At 33.2% G+C, this 16,791-nt stretch overlaps 1 protein-coding gene across 6 annotated transcripts in view; it reads right to left on the bottom strand.

Moving 5' to 3' along the window:
* LOC145252785 (neuroglian-like) overlaps nt 1–16,791 on the bottom strand; it is a 362,878-nt gene that overhangs the window by 64,569 nt on the left and 281,518 nt on the right. For all 6 annotated transcript variants that reach the window (XM_080112730.1, XM_080112733.1, XM_080112729.1 and 3 more), the window contains 4 exons: nt 13,334–13,465; nt 11,365–11,499; nt 8,925–9,106; nt 3,598–3,688 (listed from right to left, as the gene is read on the bottom strand). In XM_080112730.1, coding sequence (XP_079968856.1) covers nt 3,598–3,688; nt 8,925–9,106; nt 11,365–11,499; nt 13,334–13,465 — 540 coding nt within the window. The remainder of the gene's footprint in view (nt 1–3,597; nt 3,689–8,924; nt 9,107–11,364; nt 11,500–13,333; nt 13,466–16,791) is intronic.

Raw genomic sequence — 16,791 nt, 5'->3', positions numbered from 1 at the left:
TAGCAAAAGTACCCGTCGTTGACTGGGTTCAAAAACAGCCTACAGAAACTGGGCTCTGATTTATGAAAGTATGATAGGTTATGAAAAGGAAGGGTTGTAAAGAGATAGCTTCGAATTTGGGGGTATCAAAACCAAAGCAAAACATGATGAAAGTAAAAATAAAATAGATAAACCCCATAATTTATTATACCATACCGGTTCACACTGAAACACTTATCACAATATTCTGTTGATCTATATTAAAAAGCCTTGTTAAACTTTGTGACATATTTCCATTCTATGGAGGTCAGGTGCGAACGAACACCCCATAATTTTATTATACCATATTTCTTCAAACTGAAACATAATTATCAAAGTATACTTACGCAGATAGATATGAAAAGTCCTTATTAAAGTTTGTGCCTATTTCCATTCTATGGAGGCCAGGTGCGAATGCAGACCCCACAATTTTATTATACCATCCCTATTTAAGTTAAAACATACTTATCAAAGTATTCTTATGTACATCTATATTTTTTAATTTTTAATTTTTTATTTCCATACTTTGTGGACCAGGCGCGAACGCAGACCCCACAATTTTAATGAATCATCATTATGCCAGATCAAACATACTCATTCCTGTGTCTCGATACATCTTCTATCATTATATGTAATCAGTTTTTTAAAATAGTCAACCATATAGGATCCTATTCGTGACAGACACACACACACATTCAGCTTTATATTATAGATAATAGCTTCGCTTAAAGTCTAAAATGCAAAAGCCAAGTATCAGGGTTGAATTGTTTTCTAAACAGAAACATTCATTTCAAACGCGTCCCTGTCTTATCAAAGAACCAACTTTTGATTTTAGAAAATTATTTTTACGTAATCACTTGAATGACAGTTAAACATACAAAAGTCAAGTATCATGGTCCAATTGTTCTCTAAAAAAAAAAAAACATTAATTTCAAACATGCCTTAAGAATCTACAGTTGATTTTAGGGGTTGGACCTTTCTGCTTGTGTGGTGTTAAAGTTTCTGAAATGTACTTGTGATGTTAGATTATATAGAAGTGTTAACCTTAGTCAAAATCGGACTTTCTTTCTTTAATTGGGTTGTTCCGATTATTGATACTTATCAGATGCATTCCAATAGGAAACCTATGTAAAAACACTCCCAAACACATCAAGTACCTACGTATGAAATTTTTTAAAAATTCGTCCAGCCGTTTTGGAGTCGATAGGGAACTCTCTCTCTCTCTCTCTCTCTCTCACATAAAGTTCCTTTAATATAATAGTAGATATGTACTACTGTATTATTGCACACCCCTGCTCTGTCAATGATATTGAGCACCGATTCCCAAACAATGCAAAGTAATTGTTCAAGTATACAACAGTATAACAAAATACAGTGAAAATGTTTCCCCCTATGCGAATGCAGTGTTTAAAAACACCTGCTTTTTATAAGGTTGTTCTATCTCGATCAATGTTTCCCAAAGGGCAGTGCTTTGATATTTTTGCATTAACTAAAAAATACCACATACACACATATTCAGACAAGTATTGTTGAATAGCACAGAGTGTTTTTGCTTAATGAGCTTTTTTGTAATTTTTCAATTTTTCGAATAGTCGTTCTTATTTCTCAATTGAATCTGTGCAAGAAAGTTCCATCGTCATCTTCTTTCATCTGTTTTTTCTTTTGGTTGTTTTTTTGTTTTTTTTGCAAGTACTTTCGACTGAGTTTCATCGTCCGCAGGCAGTTTCTTTTTTTGATTACTGTTCGTTTAAAATTTGGATACTTTTATATGTTTCAGTTAAAATTATATTCAAATTTCTTGAACTAGTGAAGCGTCTCGTGTGTAAAAAAAATGTTTTTTAACATGTTAAGAACATGGCTAAAATAGCTTATTAAGCAAAAACACTCCATACCATTCAACAAAACTTGTGTAAAATGTTTTTGACTTCTAATAGGGGTATGAGACAAATGGATTCGCCAATCATTTTTATAATCAACGGCTGCGCTAAACAACCAATCAAAACGTCGCAAAATTATTATAAAAATCGTCGAATTTTGGATTCAATCAGTTTGCCATTTGCTACGTCACGGACTGCATTTAATTCTTCGCCGCCATCTTGGTTACTGATCTGAACTACGCCGCCATCTTGGTTACTGAATGAAAACATGCTCCCTAAATGCACAATATATATATATATATATATATATATATATATATATATATATATATATAATATATATATAGAGAGAGAGAGAGAGAGAAAGACAGAATAGGCAAATAAACAAATTTTATGTTTAATATTGTTATTTTCAATTTAAAAAAAAAGTCGCATGTGTAAATAAAGGATAATCGTGAAGACAAAAAAATGGTTAATTAAATTAATTATTATTTTGGAAAAGCAAATTTTGTACTTAATATTATTTTCGATTTGAAAAATCAATATTTGATGTGATTATTAAGGTTTATTATCAAGCTCAAATAAAATCTTTACAAGCGACAAAGTTAAGCTTATGTACTATATCATTGTTTTAAAATATATATTTTGTTTATAAGATTGTTATTTTCACTTAGAAAAAAAGCTTACATGTTTATGGGGTAGAGGGCGATAGCAGTCTATCCCAGAAATCAAGGGGACGCCTGCTTGAGAAAGTTTGAGAAACCCTGATCTAGATCAATGATTCTCAACCTTTTTTTAATCATGGTTTTAATGCATTTTGGTGAACCCCTATAGCTTATTTTATTTTTCAGGAATGAAAAGAAAACTAAAGAACTTATATCAACAGTTTATTTTGGAGGAAAACTGAACCCATAGAAACAATACATGTACCATGAGGGTCCACATGGATCCCAGTTGAGAACCATTGATCTTGAGTATTGACAACTCTGGTAGTACATTACATTTTCGCATGATAGGTGGCATTTATTGGATGTGTTTTTATCAGTATTTTTTTTAATTTTCAATTTTTGATCGATTATTGAGGTTCAACTATGATGCTAACAAGACCACCATTTTGATCTTCAGCAGGGGATTTTTATTCTTGGCCCCCAAAAATCTACCATTTCTGTAGTGATCTGGTCCCTGTTGATTTCGCAGTAGGGGATAAGTTCTGTGCAGTTCTAGGAGGTCCACCTTCCCAGGCTTCGCTTTCTCTCTTTGAGAAGGTGTTAGTTTATTGCTAACTGCTTGAAGCGCACTAACCGGGGAATGCAGATGGGGTTGCTCAGGCACTTTTTGTAGGTCAGAGTGACTTCTCAATCCCACTTTCCAACACTGGTGTCTAAGTTTTTGCAGTGGGAGAGAACTAAATACCAACCACCATTTTGTTTTTCATTCTAACTCGACAGGCTTTACACGACCTTTATTTCTAAGTAAAAAACACTTTAAAATAAGTTAAAACACACAAAAAAAAATTATCCAGGTAGTAGAATAATTTTGCTTGCCTTTAGTAACATTTATTTATTGTATATTTATTTATTTATTTATTTCACACCCCCACCACACACACACTTTTTGTTTGTTGGCTATCACCTAATTATTTTCATAAAACATTCATCACATTTATTTGTTGATTCTAAAAGTTTATTTTCAACTGACTTACTTCGCACGGCTAACTCTCCAGTAGAAGAAGCGGTACCAAATCGATTTCTCGCCCGACAAGTGTAATCTCCAGAATCTGTCGGCTGCACACCCTACAAAAATTAAACATAAACATTATATACAATTTGATAGTTTTAACTAAGAAAAGCAAATTTCATGAGTATCAGAGGAGCAACTGTCTCACTCCACTATTTAGAAAAAAAAATCTCCAAAAAGAGAAAAAGGGAGGGGACTCAACAATAATTCAAACTTGCAAGATTTTTTTGTTGTAATGCCTACGAATTCTCATTAATCATTTAAAAATGATTTTCTTTATAAAAATAAAATTACTTGATCAATTTACGTGATTTTTAGAATGTGATATTTTCGTTTTGTCATGGGTGTGAACATCATACAGATTTTTCTTAATTTTTGTTTCTTAATATGTGGGCATTCTGAACAAAAAGCAAAATTATATTTTTTTAGGGTGAAGACTATTTTTTAAAAACCTTACCATAAGATTTACTTTTTAATTAAAAAAAAAAGAAAAGTTGCCGCAGCTTTATTTAAAAATTTTTTTCATCTAATGAAAATATTGTTGGTTCGTTGGTTTTAGCGTCGTAAATTATGATATGAAAACAGAAACGATTCTCTTAATAGTCGCATAAAGACTACATTTTGTATTATTAATGTTATCAAGTTTGTTACATTAAAAACAAAAAAATTGTCGCAATTTCTTTTTTTAATGTCTTGATTTAATAAAAAATATTGCATCCTAAATTATGAGATGAAAAAACGTACAAATCTTTTAGTAAATGAGAGTTGTCTCCCTTCGCACAGTGACAACCTGTAAAACAAAGGTACCAACAACATTGGTTTAAACAGTCTCTTAACTAAGGCAAAGATTCAAATCCCATCGAAGCATCATTTTTCTCTTTGTTCGTCTTTCTAGGTTTCCATCTCCTTAGACGTTAAATCCAATTTTATACCGTATTCGTCTATGCTACATGCTCAGCATTATAAAGGGAGAATCAAGAACAAGTGGAGTAATCCTGGAAATGGAGTGGCACCTTCCCCTACACCTTGAAGGGAGCATTCGGGTTGCTTGGGACTGTAGTCGCACAGTCAGATTTGTTATTTTTTTGTCTATGCAAAGTACAAGTATCCTTTACAGAATTAATTAAAAGTAACCTTTTTAGAGATGCGAGATACACCTCGTAGTAAACGAAACATAGCTCGTAAGGAAAAACAAAACCTCTTTTAAAACAATCATGAAAAGATTTCAGTGGCAAAAATTTGGACGGTGTCCGAGTGAGGAAAAGGAAGAATCGAAGGTCGGCCAGCAGTTAAATGTAGACAAACACTAGCAACGCTACACAGTGTTGCTCAGAGGCATACAAAAGTGAAAGTGTGTGTAACATCTTTATATGAAAATTTCTATCTCTTCTCTTCTCTCCAGTCATCTCTGTATCCCTTAGTAATTACACACATTTTTTGTCTAGAGTATGGAATACAATTTGATTCAACTAATGACTTATTAAGAATAAAATTATATTATAACATATCTGCTCTATCTGGAGTTGGACAGGTCAAAAGTCAGCCAGCAGTTAGATTTAGACAAAAATAATTAATGCTGGAGTGTCTAGTGGACAGAAGATTATATATATATATATATATATATATATAAAGAAATTCGTTTCTTATCGTTGAGCAGTTTCAGTTGAATTAAAGTCGGTCAATTTAGCTCTTATGCATAGATCATCATATAACGATTAGACCACTGTCTGATTGACGTAAATGAACATTTAAAATTAAAATTGAAATTCAACATTGTTTTACGCGGTTAATGGTAGCCGAATTGATACGGTCTTCGCTAATCGAGCCAGAGATGTCTCGTGTTGCAGGGTTCGAATCGTTCTGCTGGTGTTAATCGTGACACCCTGCACTGAAGATTCCTAAAAGGATGAAACACTAGTGTCTGTAAGTATTTAATTATTATAGTAAAAAAAAAAAAATAATTATATATATATATATATATATATATATATATATATATATATATATATGATGATTGCAACGTCTTGTAAGAGAAGTGCCACTTCCTCAGGCACTTAAAGTCCATGAAGCCAAAAATGACTTCCATCACTACAGGACCATTTTTATAGACTAATGCCTGAGGGAGTATCTATACACAGATGATGTTACAGAGACTTAGCTTTGTACGACAGCTAAGTCTCTCTCTCAGTTCAAAATGTTGAGATCCAGCAACAAGCAAGAGCAAGATAGTCAGCAACAAGTTAAATTGCAAACCAGCTTAATTCGGGTACTGGTCTCCCGCTTTATGGTTTTTCAAATCAGAGATTTGCTTCTCCTAGAAAGGTTGTCTTCACCACGGCTTACGGGAGCCCTCTCCACTCCAGCACACACATACATACATACATACACACAAACACACACAGTGCTAGTTGGCTGTTGATCACGAAAAAGGGTTCATTCGCCCTTTGAAATGTCTTGTTTTTAATCCTTCAGGGAGACTAGCCGCCCTCCTCACCAAACAAGTCTGGTGGGGGAACCAGTTTAGTCGCCGGTGACCCGACCATGGGGCAGGTAGTACTGGGTTACATGGTACCAGTAGCATATGACATGACCTGACTATATATATATATATATATATATATATATATATATATATATAACTACTTCATTTACTCACATAAAATTAATATACGAAAGTATAGATTTATGCGTAAACTTTAAGTATTTACTTCAAAGTGCTCAATACGTAGGTAGAGCTAGTTAGTAATTTATAAAATATATATGGCGATTAAGCTACACTGAATATTCGGCGTTTCATCCACTCTAGGATTCCTCAGGCTTATGCGCGAATTCTGTGGTTGTTTATTGTTTTTATATGGTCCTTTTCTATTGAGGATTTAGTTAGCCAATCAGCTTTCTAGTATCCACCGCACCCCTTCCTATCAGCCAATGGGCATGCATTTTATCAGACAAAGGGTCTGTTTTAAAACTAGGTTAGTGTTTTCTTTTCTTTTTTTTTATTGTTAGTTTATATATAGATATATATATGTGTACATATACAAGAAATATTACATAGGCATGACTTCTTTAGATTTCAAAATCCGATACTATGACCACAAAAGTACATTCAACAATAAAAAACACTGTATAAAAACAACACTAGCGAATAAATACTGGGAACTCAAAGAGAGCGGATATTCGCCGGTAGTCGAATGAAAAATAATAAGACAAGCTATCACGTGTAGGCATCTAGACGACCCATGTAGATTATGCCTTCATGAAAAATTTGCTATCCTGTACTTTAAAGAACCCCAACATCTATTAAACTGCAGAAGAGAAATATCAAATAACTGTGTTCACAAAATAAAATTTACTCTAGGATAGCGATACAAAATAATTTTAAAACTAACAAAAACAATAGAAAATAAACAAATAAATAAATTAAATAAACATGAATATACATAAACGATCACACATATATGTATGTATATATATATATGTATGTATATATATATGTATATATATGTGCATATATGTATGTACGCATATGTATATTTATATATAAACAATAAAAAAAACATTAACCTAGTTTTAAAACAGATCCTTTGTCCGATAAAATGCATGCCCATTGGCTGATAGGAAGGGGCTCGGTGGATATTAGAAAGCTGATTGGCTAACTAAATCCTCAATAGAAAAGGACCATATAAAAATGATAAACAACCACAGAATTCGCGCATAAGCCTGACGAATCCTATAGTGGATGAAACGCCGAATATTCAGTGTAGCTTAATCGCCATATATATTTTATAAATTACTAAATTACTATATATGTACATAAAATTTAATTCAGAAATTTTTTTAAAACTTTGAAGTGTCGAACACAATGATAAAATCATTGTTTATTGCTTTTTTTTTTTTTTTTTTTGTAAGTCCTATATTTCGTTAATACATAGCCTCATCAGGGTCAAAAGTCTGGTTCGTGAATTTCTTTTTCTTCATTTTGGTGTTATGGCGAAGAGACGAGAATTTACGTGTTAGTCCGGTAGCTTTAAGTGTGTAGTGCTCCAGTTTTGAGCGGAATTTACTTTAAATCCCACTCGAAACTGGAGCACTACACACTTGAAACCACCGGACTAACACGTAAATTCTCGTCTCTTCGCCATAACACCAAAATGAAGAAAAAGAAATTCACAAACCGGACTTTCGACCCTGATGAAGCTATGTATTAGCGAAATATAGGACTTACAAGAAAAAAAAAAAACAAAAAAAACAATAAACAATGATTTTATCATTGTGTTCGACACTTTAAAGTTTTCAAAAAATTTCTCAATTAAATTTTACTTTTAAAAAGTGCCTTCAAAAAGTGTGACCATCTTTTACTATATATATATATATATATATATATATATATATATATATATATATATACACAGGGTGTCCACAAAGTCTAGCTGCATAATCTACAGGGTACCCACAAAGTCTGGCTACATAATCTACAGGTGTCCACAAAACCTGGCTGTATAATCTATATATATATATATATATATATATATATATATATGAGAGAGAGAGAGAGAGAAAGAGAGGGAATGTCTTTCTGTGTTCTTTTTCCTCACTGACCGTGATTCCTAAAAAGGAGGCTAAAGAAGTTCCATAGGAGATTGAAGGAACCAATGCACTCTGCAAGCTGATTGGTCAGTCTATGGCCAAATCACCTAGCAAGGACATTGATTCACGAGAGAAAATAAATCTTTATTTTATTCATAACTGCTACACATTAACTCTAAAAGTATATGCACCCTGCGGCTCTGTCGGTGGGGCATTAGAATATGCCGACTGCCCCCCTACAGAGGGTAAAAGTCCCTCAATGGGGGTCCTGGATATGACCTTAAACTATATCCAATGGTGAGGCCCCAGCTTGCGGGCTCTTGGGAGTGTGGAGCCACCCTTTAATTGACATTGCTCCCAGGTTCACTCTGACCCAGAGTGGTAGTACCTGTTAGGGTCTCAACTATGGGTTACTTAGAAACTGACTTGCAAAAAATAAATATATTCTATTAAAAGAATTTTCTTCAAAATCACCGGATTCGGCATTAAATAACCTGAAAAGGGTTGATATGCCGTAAAACAGAAACAACCAACCAACCAATATGCACCCTGTTGTACATTTAAAACTTGTAAAAAGGTTTTTAATGATGAGCAGCAATGAATTCATGAAGGCGTCGAGGGAAAAAGATAGATGGGGAGTCATAGCCATCAATGCCTGTACCAGGCAAGACACCATTTGAATGAATGAATAAAAAGTTTACTTACGGATATCCTCAAACTTCCTGACGGCAATATTTCATGTCTCTTACTTTTAATCAGCTGATTTCCGCGGAACCAAGAGATAACTGGTGTTGGTTTTCCATCCGCATTGCATATCAACGTAACGACCGAATCCATAGCAACTTTGGTAAATTTGGGAACTTCCTCGTTGAAGTACGGAGGAATGACTAACAAAAGAAATAATACATGTGAATTAGTGAACGCTTTAGGGAATGCTTGTAGGCATCCTCTAATTAAGTTAGTAATTGTTAAACACAAAGCATTAAATAAAAAAAAAAAAACCTCGTTTATAAACGAAACAACGGAAAAATTTATTCGGACCAATAACAGGTTAGAATGTTCGGCTGTATGGAGTTAAGCATGAGGTTCTCTTGTGGATTTCGTTTGGTTATTTTGTGGACTTCTGTCGGTTCCTTCGTAAACTTTTGTCCGTTCCCTCATGGTGTCAATTGGCAGTTATTTCAGGTGAAATCAACAATGCTGGTAAACGAGGGAAGAGAGAGAGAGAGAGAGAGAGAGAGAGAGAGAGAGAGAGTATCTGTCTTTACTGGTGGCTTGTTTCTCTCTCTTAGCCAATCCTCTCGCCTTGAAGATCGGGTGAGTTTTGTTGAGTCCCAAGAAAGAAGTTTGGGACAGGTCCATTCCACGTGGAGTTGTTGTCAGTATAAGATTTGGTATGAAAGAGAGAGAGTGCGTTGCCGGTTTAACCTTTTATAAACTCAGTCATGTGACTGAGATCTGACTTCTGATTGGACAAGACAGGAAGGAAGTGTATTCAAAATCTCCAGTTGTTAGAATTCACACCTGCTTGTGTTCCTTGCAATTTTGTTTGCTACAGTGCTTTCAATCTGTAGGTTGTATATTTGATAAAAAAATAGAAACCAACATTACACATAGATAAAAGTGATAATTTGAAAAAAAGAAAATGAAGTATATTTTGTATTGATGTTAAAAGAAATAATTATGTGAAACTATACTGGGGAGGGGGGGGGGTCTCCAGGAAAAAATTGTACATAAATTAGAAGCGTGTGGTGTGTTTTGGTAATATCTGAGCTTCAAATCTATATTTTTCTTTGTCTGTCTGTCTGTCTGTCTGTCCGTTCCACTTTTTCTTGGAAAATACTGGCCCAATCTGGCTGAAATTTTGTATGGACCTTTGTTATAATAAGGTGCAGCAAACTAAGCACTATGGTATCCATTCAATGTATAGTTATGGATTAATAGGGGTTAGTATTTAATGCAAAAATTAGCACAAATTTAACCATATTCAACTATCAATTTGGCATAAAGCACTCATTCTAAGTCAACGGGCTATAACTTTTGCGTGTTTTTAACAAGTTAAAGAACTGTTTTCATATAAATTTCAATTAGAAAAACAAATATTTTTAGTAAAAAAATTTATATTTTTGTGAAATCAGTAAATATATAATCAACTAAAAATGCTGAACCATGTGCAAAGTAATGATCATGTTGAAACCATAAAATAACTTAAAATAGATTTAAAATAAAATTTATATAATTATAATGTAAGCCTTCCTTGCTTGCATCTTGTCTTCACCGATCGGTTGATTCCATCTTTTAAGAAAGGGATAACAGGTGAATTTATATATATATATATACAGGGTGTCCGTAAAGTTACTATACAGCCTTATTGTTTATTGTATTTGTTATAATAGTTAATATTTATTTTTTTTACAGGTTTATTTAATCAAGCATGCCACGCAAGCTAACTTTTGAAGAGCGCAAATTTATTGTACTGTTAATATATTACAGGGTGTCTGTATAGTACTTTGTAAGATTGTATAGTAACTTTACGGACACCCTATATATATATATATAACACACGTATGGGTGTAACTCAGAGGCTGAGGAATGAGGATGGAGAGTTGTATGTCTTGGTTTCGATTCTAGCTGATGGCACCCAAGTTGTAACAATTTTTCTACTTGATCATTTTTGTAATTTTTGGTATTTTTATTAATTTTGACATCACATGTAAGTACATAATAGTGTTTTTACATAAAATGCATTTATTTAAAATCCTTATTATACTGCACAAGCACTCCAAAAATTATTTAAATTTTCTTGAAAACCAAAGGTCTATATTTCAAATTTTAAGATGTTGCCCACCTTACAATTTTTCCTTTAAGTACATTGACATGCATAATTCTGGACAGCACCTGTTCCGTAGAGCAAAATCATTGATTTAATTATATCAATCAATGAATATGCTCTGTAATTACGTTAAGCTTCATAAATTAAAGGATTGGTATAAATAAAAGGGGAAATATTATTGAAAAAAAAAACAAAAAACAAACACATTTCAACATAAAATATATATATATATATATATATATATATATATATATATATATATATATATATATTGAAAGAGTAGATGGACGAGATGTTAATGGATTGACTTACCGAGAACATTTAAGTAGAAATCTGCCCAAATATGACCATTTGCATTCGATGCATTACATTGGATGACTTTGCTGTCCTTTTTACTTAAGTTATAATAAGTTAAAGTATTATCTTTGAATTCTGCCGAACCATCAGCTGCAAAAAAACAAAAAACAAAATGACATGCGATTGGGATTTTTTTTTAGTAGCACATCAACCCTGTGAAAAGTGGATTCAAATGTATATATTTGGCTGATTAAAAAGAAAGACAGTTCTTTTATTTTTTTTATTATTTTTTTTTAATGAAAATCACACCAGACTAGGCATGAAGCCACTTGATGCAAAGAATTTTAAAAAAGTATTACTTAGGGTAAAAAACTAGTCAACTATAAGTGTTTGATGCATTGATTCAGAGGCAGGAAACAGCAATTCTTCTTCCTTTGTCAGAAACATTGTTTATGTAAAGGACAAAACAAGGGAAGTGAGAGTTACAAGACTGTTGGAAGTAAACCGAAGGTCCACTTTCTACTATCCTAAAATATTTTCCCCTCAATCTGGAAAGTTATTGTCAAGCCAGATTTGAAAAAAGAAGATCTATCTATTAATCAACAAAATTTTTTTTCTTCTTTTTTTTGCTAATAAAAAAGATTAAAGAAACGCAATAATAACAAGGAAGATTTCTAACAAGAATTAGTTGAATTCAGAAAGAATGGTGGAACAGAAATAATTAAGAAAGCATTATTGGTAACTATTGGATGAAATATTTGACAGAATCTGATTGGTCAGTGCAAAAGTTTTGCCAATTTAAAATTTCATTTTAAAAATGAAAGGCTGTATGTTTTTGAAAATCTTTACTGATAACAATAACAACTTTTGCTTTCTATAACTGGACTCTATCTATCAACGAGCTTAGAAATGCCTCGCTTATAGAATCCTTTAGGTTTTCATGTGAAATATGAATCTCACTAATGGTTAATCCCCTCTTGTGACGTTAACCGAAGACCATCTAAATGGTTTTGGAATCTTCGAAATAAGTGACAATCTGAGGGAGTTGGGTCAGGAAAATATGCAGGATGAGACAAGATTTCCCAATTAAATTCTCCTAGGAAATCTGAGGACAATCATTTATTATGATGGAAAATGACCCCCTTTCTGTTGGTCATCCTCGGGTCAACATGGATGAGAATATTTTTAAAAAAATGTGAATGATGCTTTAATAATCTGAAATCTTCAGACTCGACCCTGATTCTAAATTGGTCAGCATGAGTTTATATCAGCTGCCCCTTTTTACAAGGACAGCCGTCTTCTGTTCTTTTTATAGAATAGAACTATGCTCTCTCTGGCTCTGCCTCCTTATTTTTTTATACCAAACTTTGTCCTCCTTTTATATAGCTTTGTTTTCTGTGGCAAATGACATGATTATTTGTTGTACAGCTTTCCTATCTCCTTTTTTTATTACTTCTCACCAACTCGAAAAGGGATCTACTGAGATAAAAAAATAAATCAATATCTTGGGTAACAATAGGAAATAGTAAAAAATCACATGATCTTATTGAAATTAAAATGAAACTGTGGCATTAACCCTAAGGTGGGTTTAACCAGTTTCCTCGAAAGAAGAAAGTTTCATGGGAGTATGAGATTCACAAGCAGTCCCCAGTCGCATGTATATCTCCGTTAGAGAAGATGACAACCTGAGGGTTTGCAGCTCTTGCAGAGAGGTGTCAATATCTACCTACATACAGTGCCTGGTATTCCCAAAATGGTCATCTATCTGGTACTGACCAGTTTCAATGTTGTTTAACTTCAGTGATCTAGTGAGAACCGGTGTGTCAACACACAGCATCCCAGATCAATGCAGATCATGCCGGACAATGCGCAGTGGCCAAGATAATGATGGGCAGTTAGTCCCGGGACCAGTGGTGAACACCGTAGATCTGACTGGACAACGTAATAAAAAAGTTATCAAATAAATAGAAAATAAATCACTGACCTAAAAAAGGTTTACCATTGATGAACCAACTAACTTTTGGTGCTGGTCTTCCGTGAGCCTTGCATGAGAATGTCACATTTTCTTCAACTCCTTTCGTTTGATCTACTGGCTCTTTGTCCCAGTATGGACGGGCTACACAGAACAAAAAAATAAAAATAAACACAATTAAATATCAGCTAAACAATGGAATTCAAGTCAAAAAAAAAAAATGTCTTCTATAAATTACCATTATAAACAGCAAAAAAAATAAAAAACATGTTTTTATCTTGTATTATTTGGATTTTTCAGACTGTTCTCATCTTGAGTGTTTTCTCACAACGTTTTGACCAGTGTAACTTCCGACCTTCTTCACATGTATCTTATTGAACTCAGGAATCTTTCTATCAAACTCAAAAATCTGCATGCAATTTCAAACGGAATACTTTATTTAATTCACAGAGGTAGCATGCTCTCGTTCCGTCAGCCATGACTGGATAGAGGTCCTAAGTAATTCGCAAATGTATTTTTAGTCACCCACAGTGAGGATTGAACCTTCAACCTTGAGAAGAAGGTCAATTTGACAACTGAATTTTTCCATGTATGCTAACCACTCCTCCACGAGGTTCAAAAAATCCAATTAACAAATCCTCATCTCAAAAATTCAGAAACGTTTTTATCTGATTAAACAAAAAAATAATGCATACAAATAAACATTTTCTTTATAATAGTAATAAACATGATTGTGTCAATACAATACACCCTCATCTGTTTGCTGCCTTGCATATTCACGAGTTAGGTTCTTAAACCTATTACATTAACCCAGTATACGTGGTTAGTGTCATCTATAATATAAACCTCACTTGTCTGTTTAAATGCATGCATGTATGTATGTATGTATGTATGTATGTATATTTGTATGTCTGCCTAAAACTTTGACAGAGGCAACGGATTTTCACAAGATTGGTATCATTTTGAATCTCGACCCTTCGGACGTTAAATATCGAAAAATTGGCTGAAAACATTAATTCCTTCATCCTCAACTGGGCACTTTTCTACAGGGACAGGGTCACTTTTTTCGCCCTTATTTTCAAAAGTTATCCTCTCTTTTTGATTGACTAGCCTTAATTTAAACATTCGTCACTTCCGGTTTGGCGATTGGTTTCTTTTTTCACGTTCTTTTCCTCCTTTGCGGTACAGGTTCAAACCTGCGTGCCTGCCTGCCTACTACCATTTCTTTTTTTTTTTTTTTTTTGCTCAACACACACCTCCAAACACCCAGGCTAGTAACGTCATAAAAACGAATGCTCAGTAAACAGTGTTGGCGATTTAGCGATTTTCATGCTATATCGTTTAGAGTACAATTTTTTTCAATTCTTATTGCAATTACTGTACATATTTTTTTTTTAAATGCATACACTGTATGTACAGTGCATATTTTTGTGACAATGTATTAATGTTTTTAATTGTTTATTATTATTGAATTATACTATACTGTACTCTAACCACTTCCCCACAGGTTCAAAAATCCAAATAATATGATTAACCAATCCTCATCTCAAAAAATCAAAAATGCTTTTATCTGATTGAATAAAAAAAATAATACAAATAAATAAACAAAGCAGTATATCCACATCTGTTTGTCGTTCCCCATTTGCGGCCCTTGTATATTAATCCTCTCACACTAGCTGACAGTATACCGGGTTGGTGTCATAGCATTATAAAAAGAAATGCTTGGTAATCAGTTGCCAATTTAGCAGTTTTAATGCCAGATCTGGAGATTTAGTGGTTTTCATGCTACATCTGAGTGGTATTTATGCTATTTTTATGCTACTGATTAGTGGTTTTTATGCTAGATCTGGAGATTTAGTGGTTTTCATGCTACTGGATTTAGTGGTTTATGCTAGATCTGGAAATTTAGTGGGTTTTTATGCTAGATACTAGATCTGATTGCAAATGCATGTGGTTTTTATGCTAGATCTGGTGGTTTTCATGCTACATCTGGAGATTTCATCTGGAATAATTTTTTTTCTGTTATTTGCAATAGTATGTATTTTTTAATGCATCTGATGCATTAAAAAAAAATACATACTATTATTAAATACATACTAAATTATTCCAGATGAAAAAAATACATACTAAATTATTCCAGATGAAATCTCCAGATGTAGCATGAAAACCACCAGATCTAGCATAAAAACCACATGCATTTGCATGAAAACCACCAGATCTAGCATAAAAACCACTAATCTATAATGATCTAATGCTACATTAGTGGTTTTTATACTAGATCTGGTGGTTTTCATGCTACATGTGGAGATTTCATGAATAATTTTTTAAAGTTATTTGCAATACAGTATGTATTTTTTTTTAATGCATACACTATACACAATGCGTACTTTTGTGACTGTGTAATAATGTTTTTAATTGCATATTATTGCTGAACTGGACTGTATTATTATTAACTTAAATGTGTGTATTGTATTTACCTAAATTTGCCTTTAAATTTGTTCCACTTTCTGTCAATTCTAATACATGTTGTATGCACAGAAAATGACTATGGCACATTGATACAATGTGGTTAGTACATTTTTATTTCTTATTTATTGTATTTCTATTAGAACAAACTGAGCCACAGCAACGTGTGGCCGGGTACAGCTAGTTTCTAATAAAAAGGCTCTCGAGAGTCAATGAAAATTTGTTTAGCTTGTGATTGCAATAAGATTTATCAAAACATAGATCAATTACATAAAATATGTATTTCCTAATTCTTTAATTCCACAGAAGATTCTTGGATATGCTCCAAGAAAGAGTTTTCAATCTAATATATCCCACTTTCCACTTAGTCAACTAAGCTCCAACCCCTGTCCCATCGCCGCAATGTTGCATCTCTGTGTCTGCTTTACAAGTATTTTAATGGAATGTGCTCGGATGAACTTGTTACACTTGTGCCCCCTCGACGTACATATCCCCGACAAACTCGTTTAGCAACAAAATCTCGCCTCTTCACTGTTGAGGTCTCTAAATTCCAGAAAGCTTTCTATTATAATAGTTTCTTCCCTCGAACAGCTAGATTTTGGAATTTCCTTCCTGCTACTTGCTTTCCTGGCTGTACTGATATGCAGAAATTTAAATGTAATGTAAACTAACATCTTGATAATTTTTTCTTAGGTATGGCCCCAAATAGCAGCCCTTACGTCCAAGTGGCAATATGTCTTGTTAGGGGTGAATGTGAGTATATAAAAAAAAAATATTTTGAAAATTTGAAATCAAGACCTTCAATCATGTAAGTTTCCACAGTTGAGGGTTAAAAGTGATGCATCAGTCGTGTATATCTAAATCCTAATAATTCGGTGCTTCTTTGCTACGTGAGAAAACTTTAAAAACTTGAATTTCAAGTAAAACCAATAATATCTACTTAATTGTATTGTCACAGTAATGAACATATCCAAAACTTACAAAAGCGATAAACTAGAAAATTA

The sequence above is a fragment of the Euprymna scolopes genome, chromosome 29 (genome assembly GCF_053919585.1).
Source record: "Euprymna scolopes isolate OS-2025 chromosome 29, ASM5391958v1, whole genome shotgun sequence".
In the NCBI taxonomy this organism is placed as follows: domain Eukaryota; kingdom Metazoa; phylum Mollusca; class Cephalopoda; order Sepiida; family Sepiolidae; genus Euprymna; species Euprymna scolopes.
Note: the sequence above shows the minus strand (reverse complement) of the source record. Positions and strands in the feature narration are given on the sequence as shown.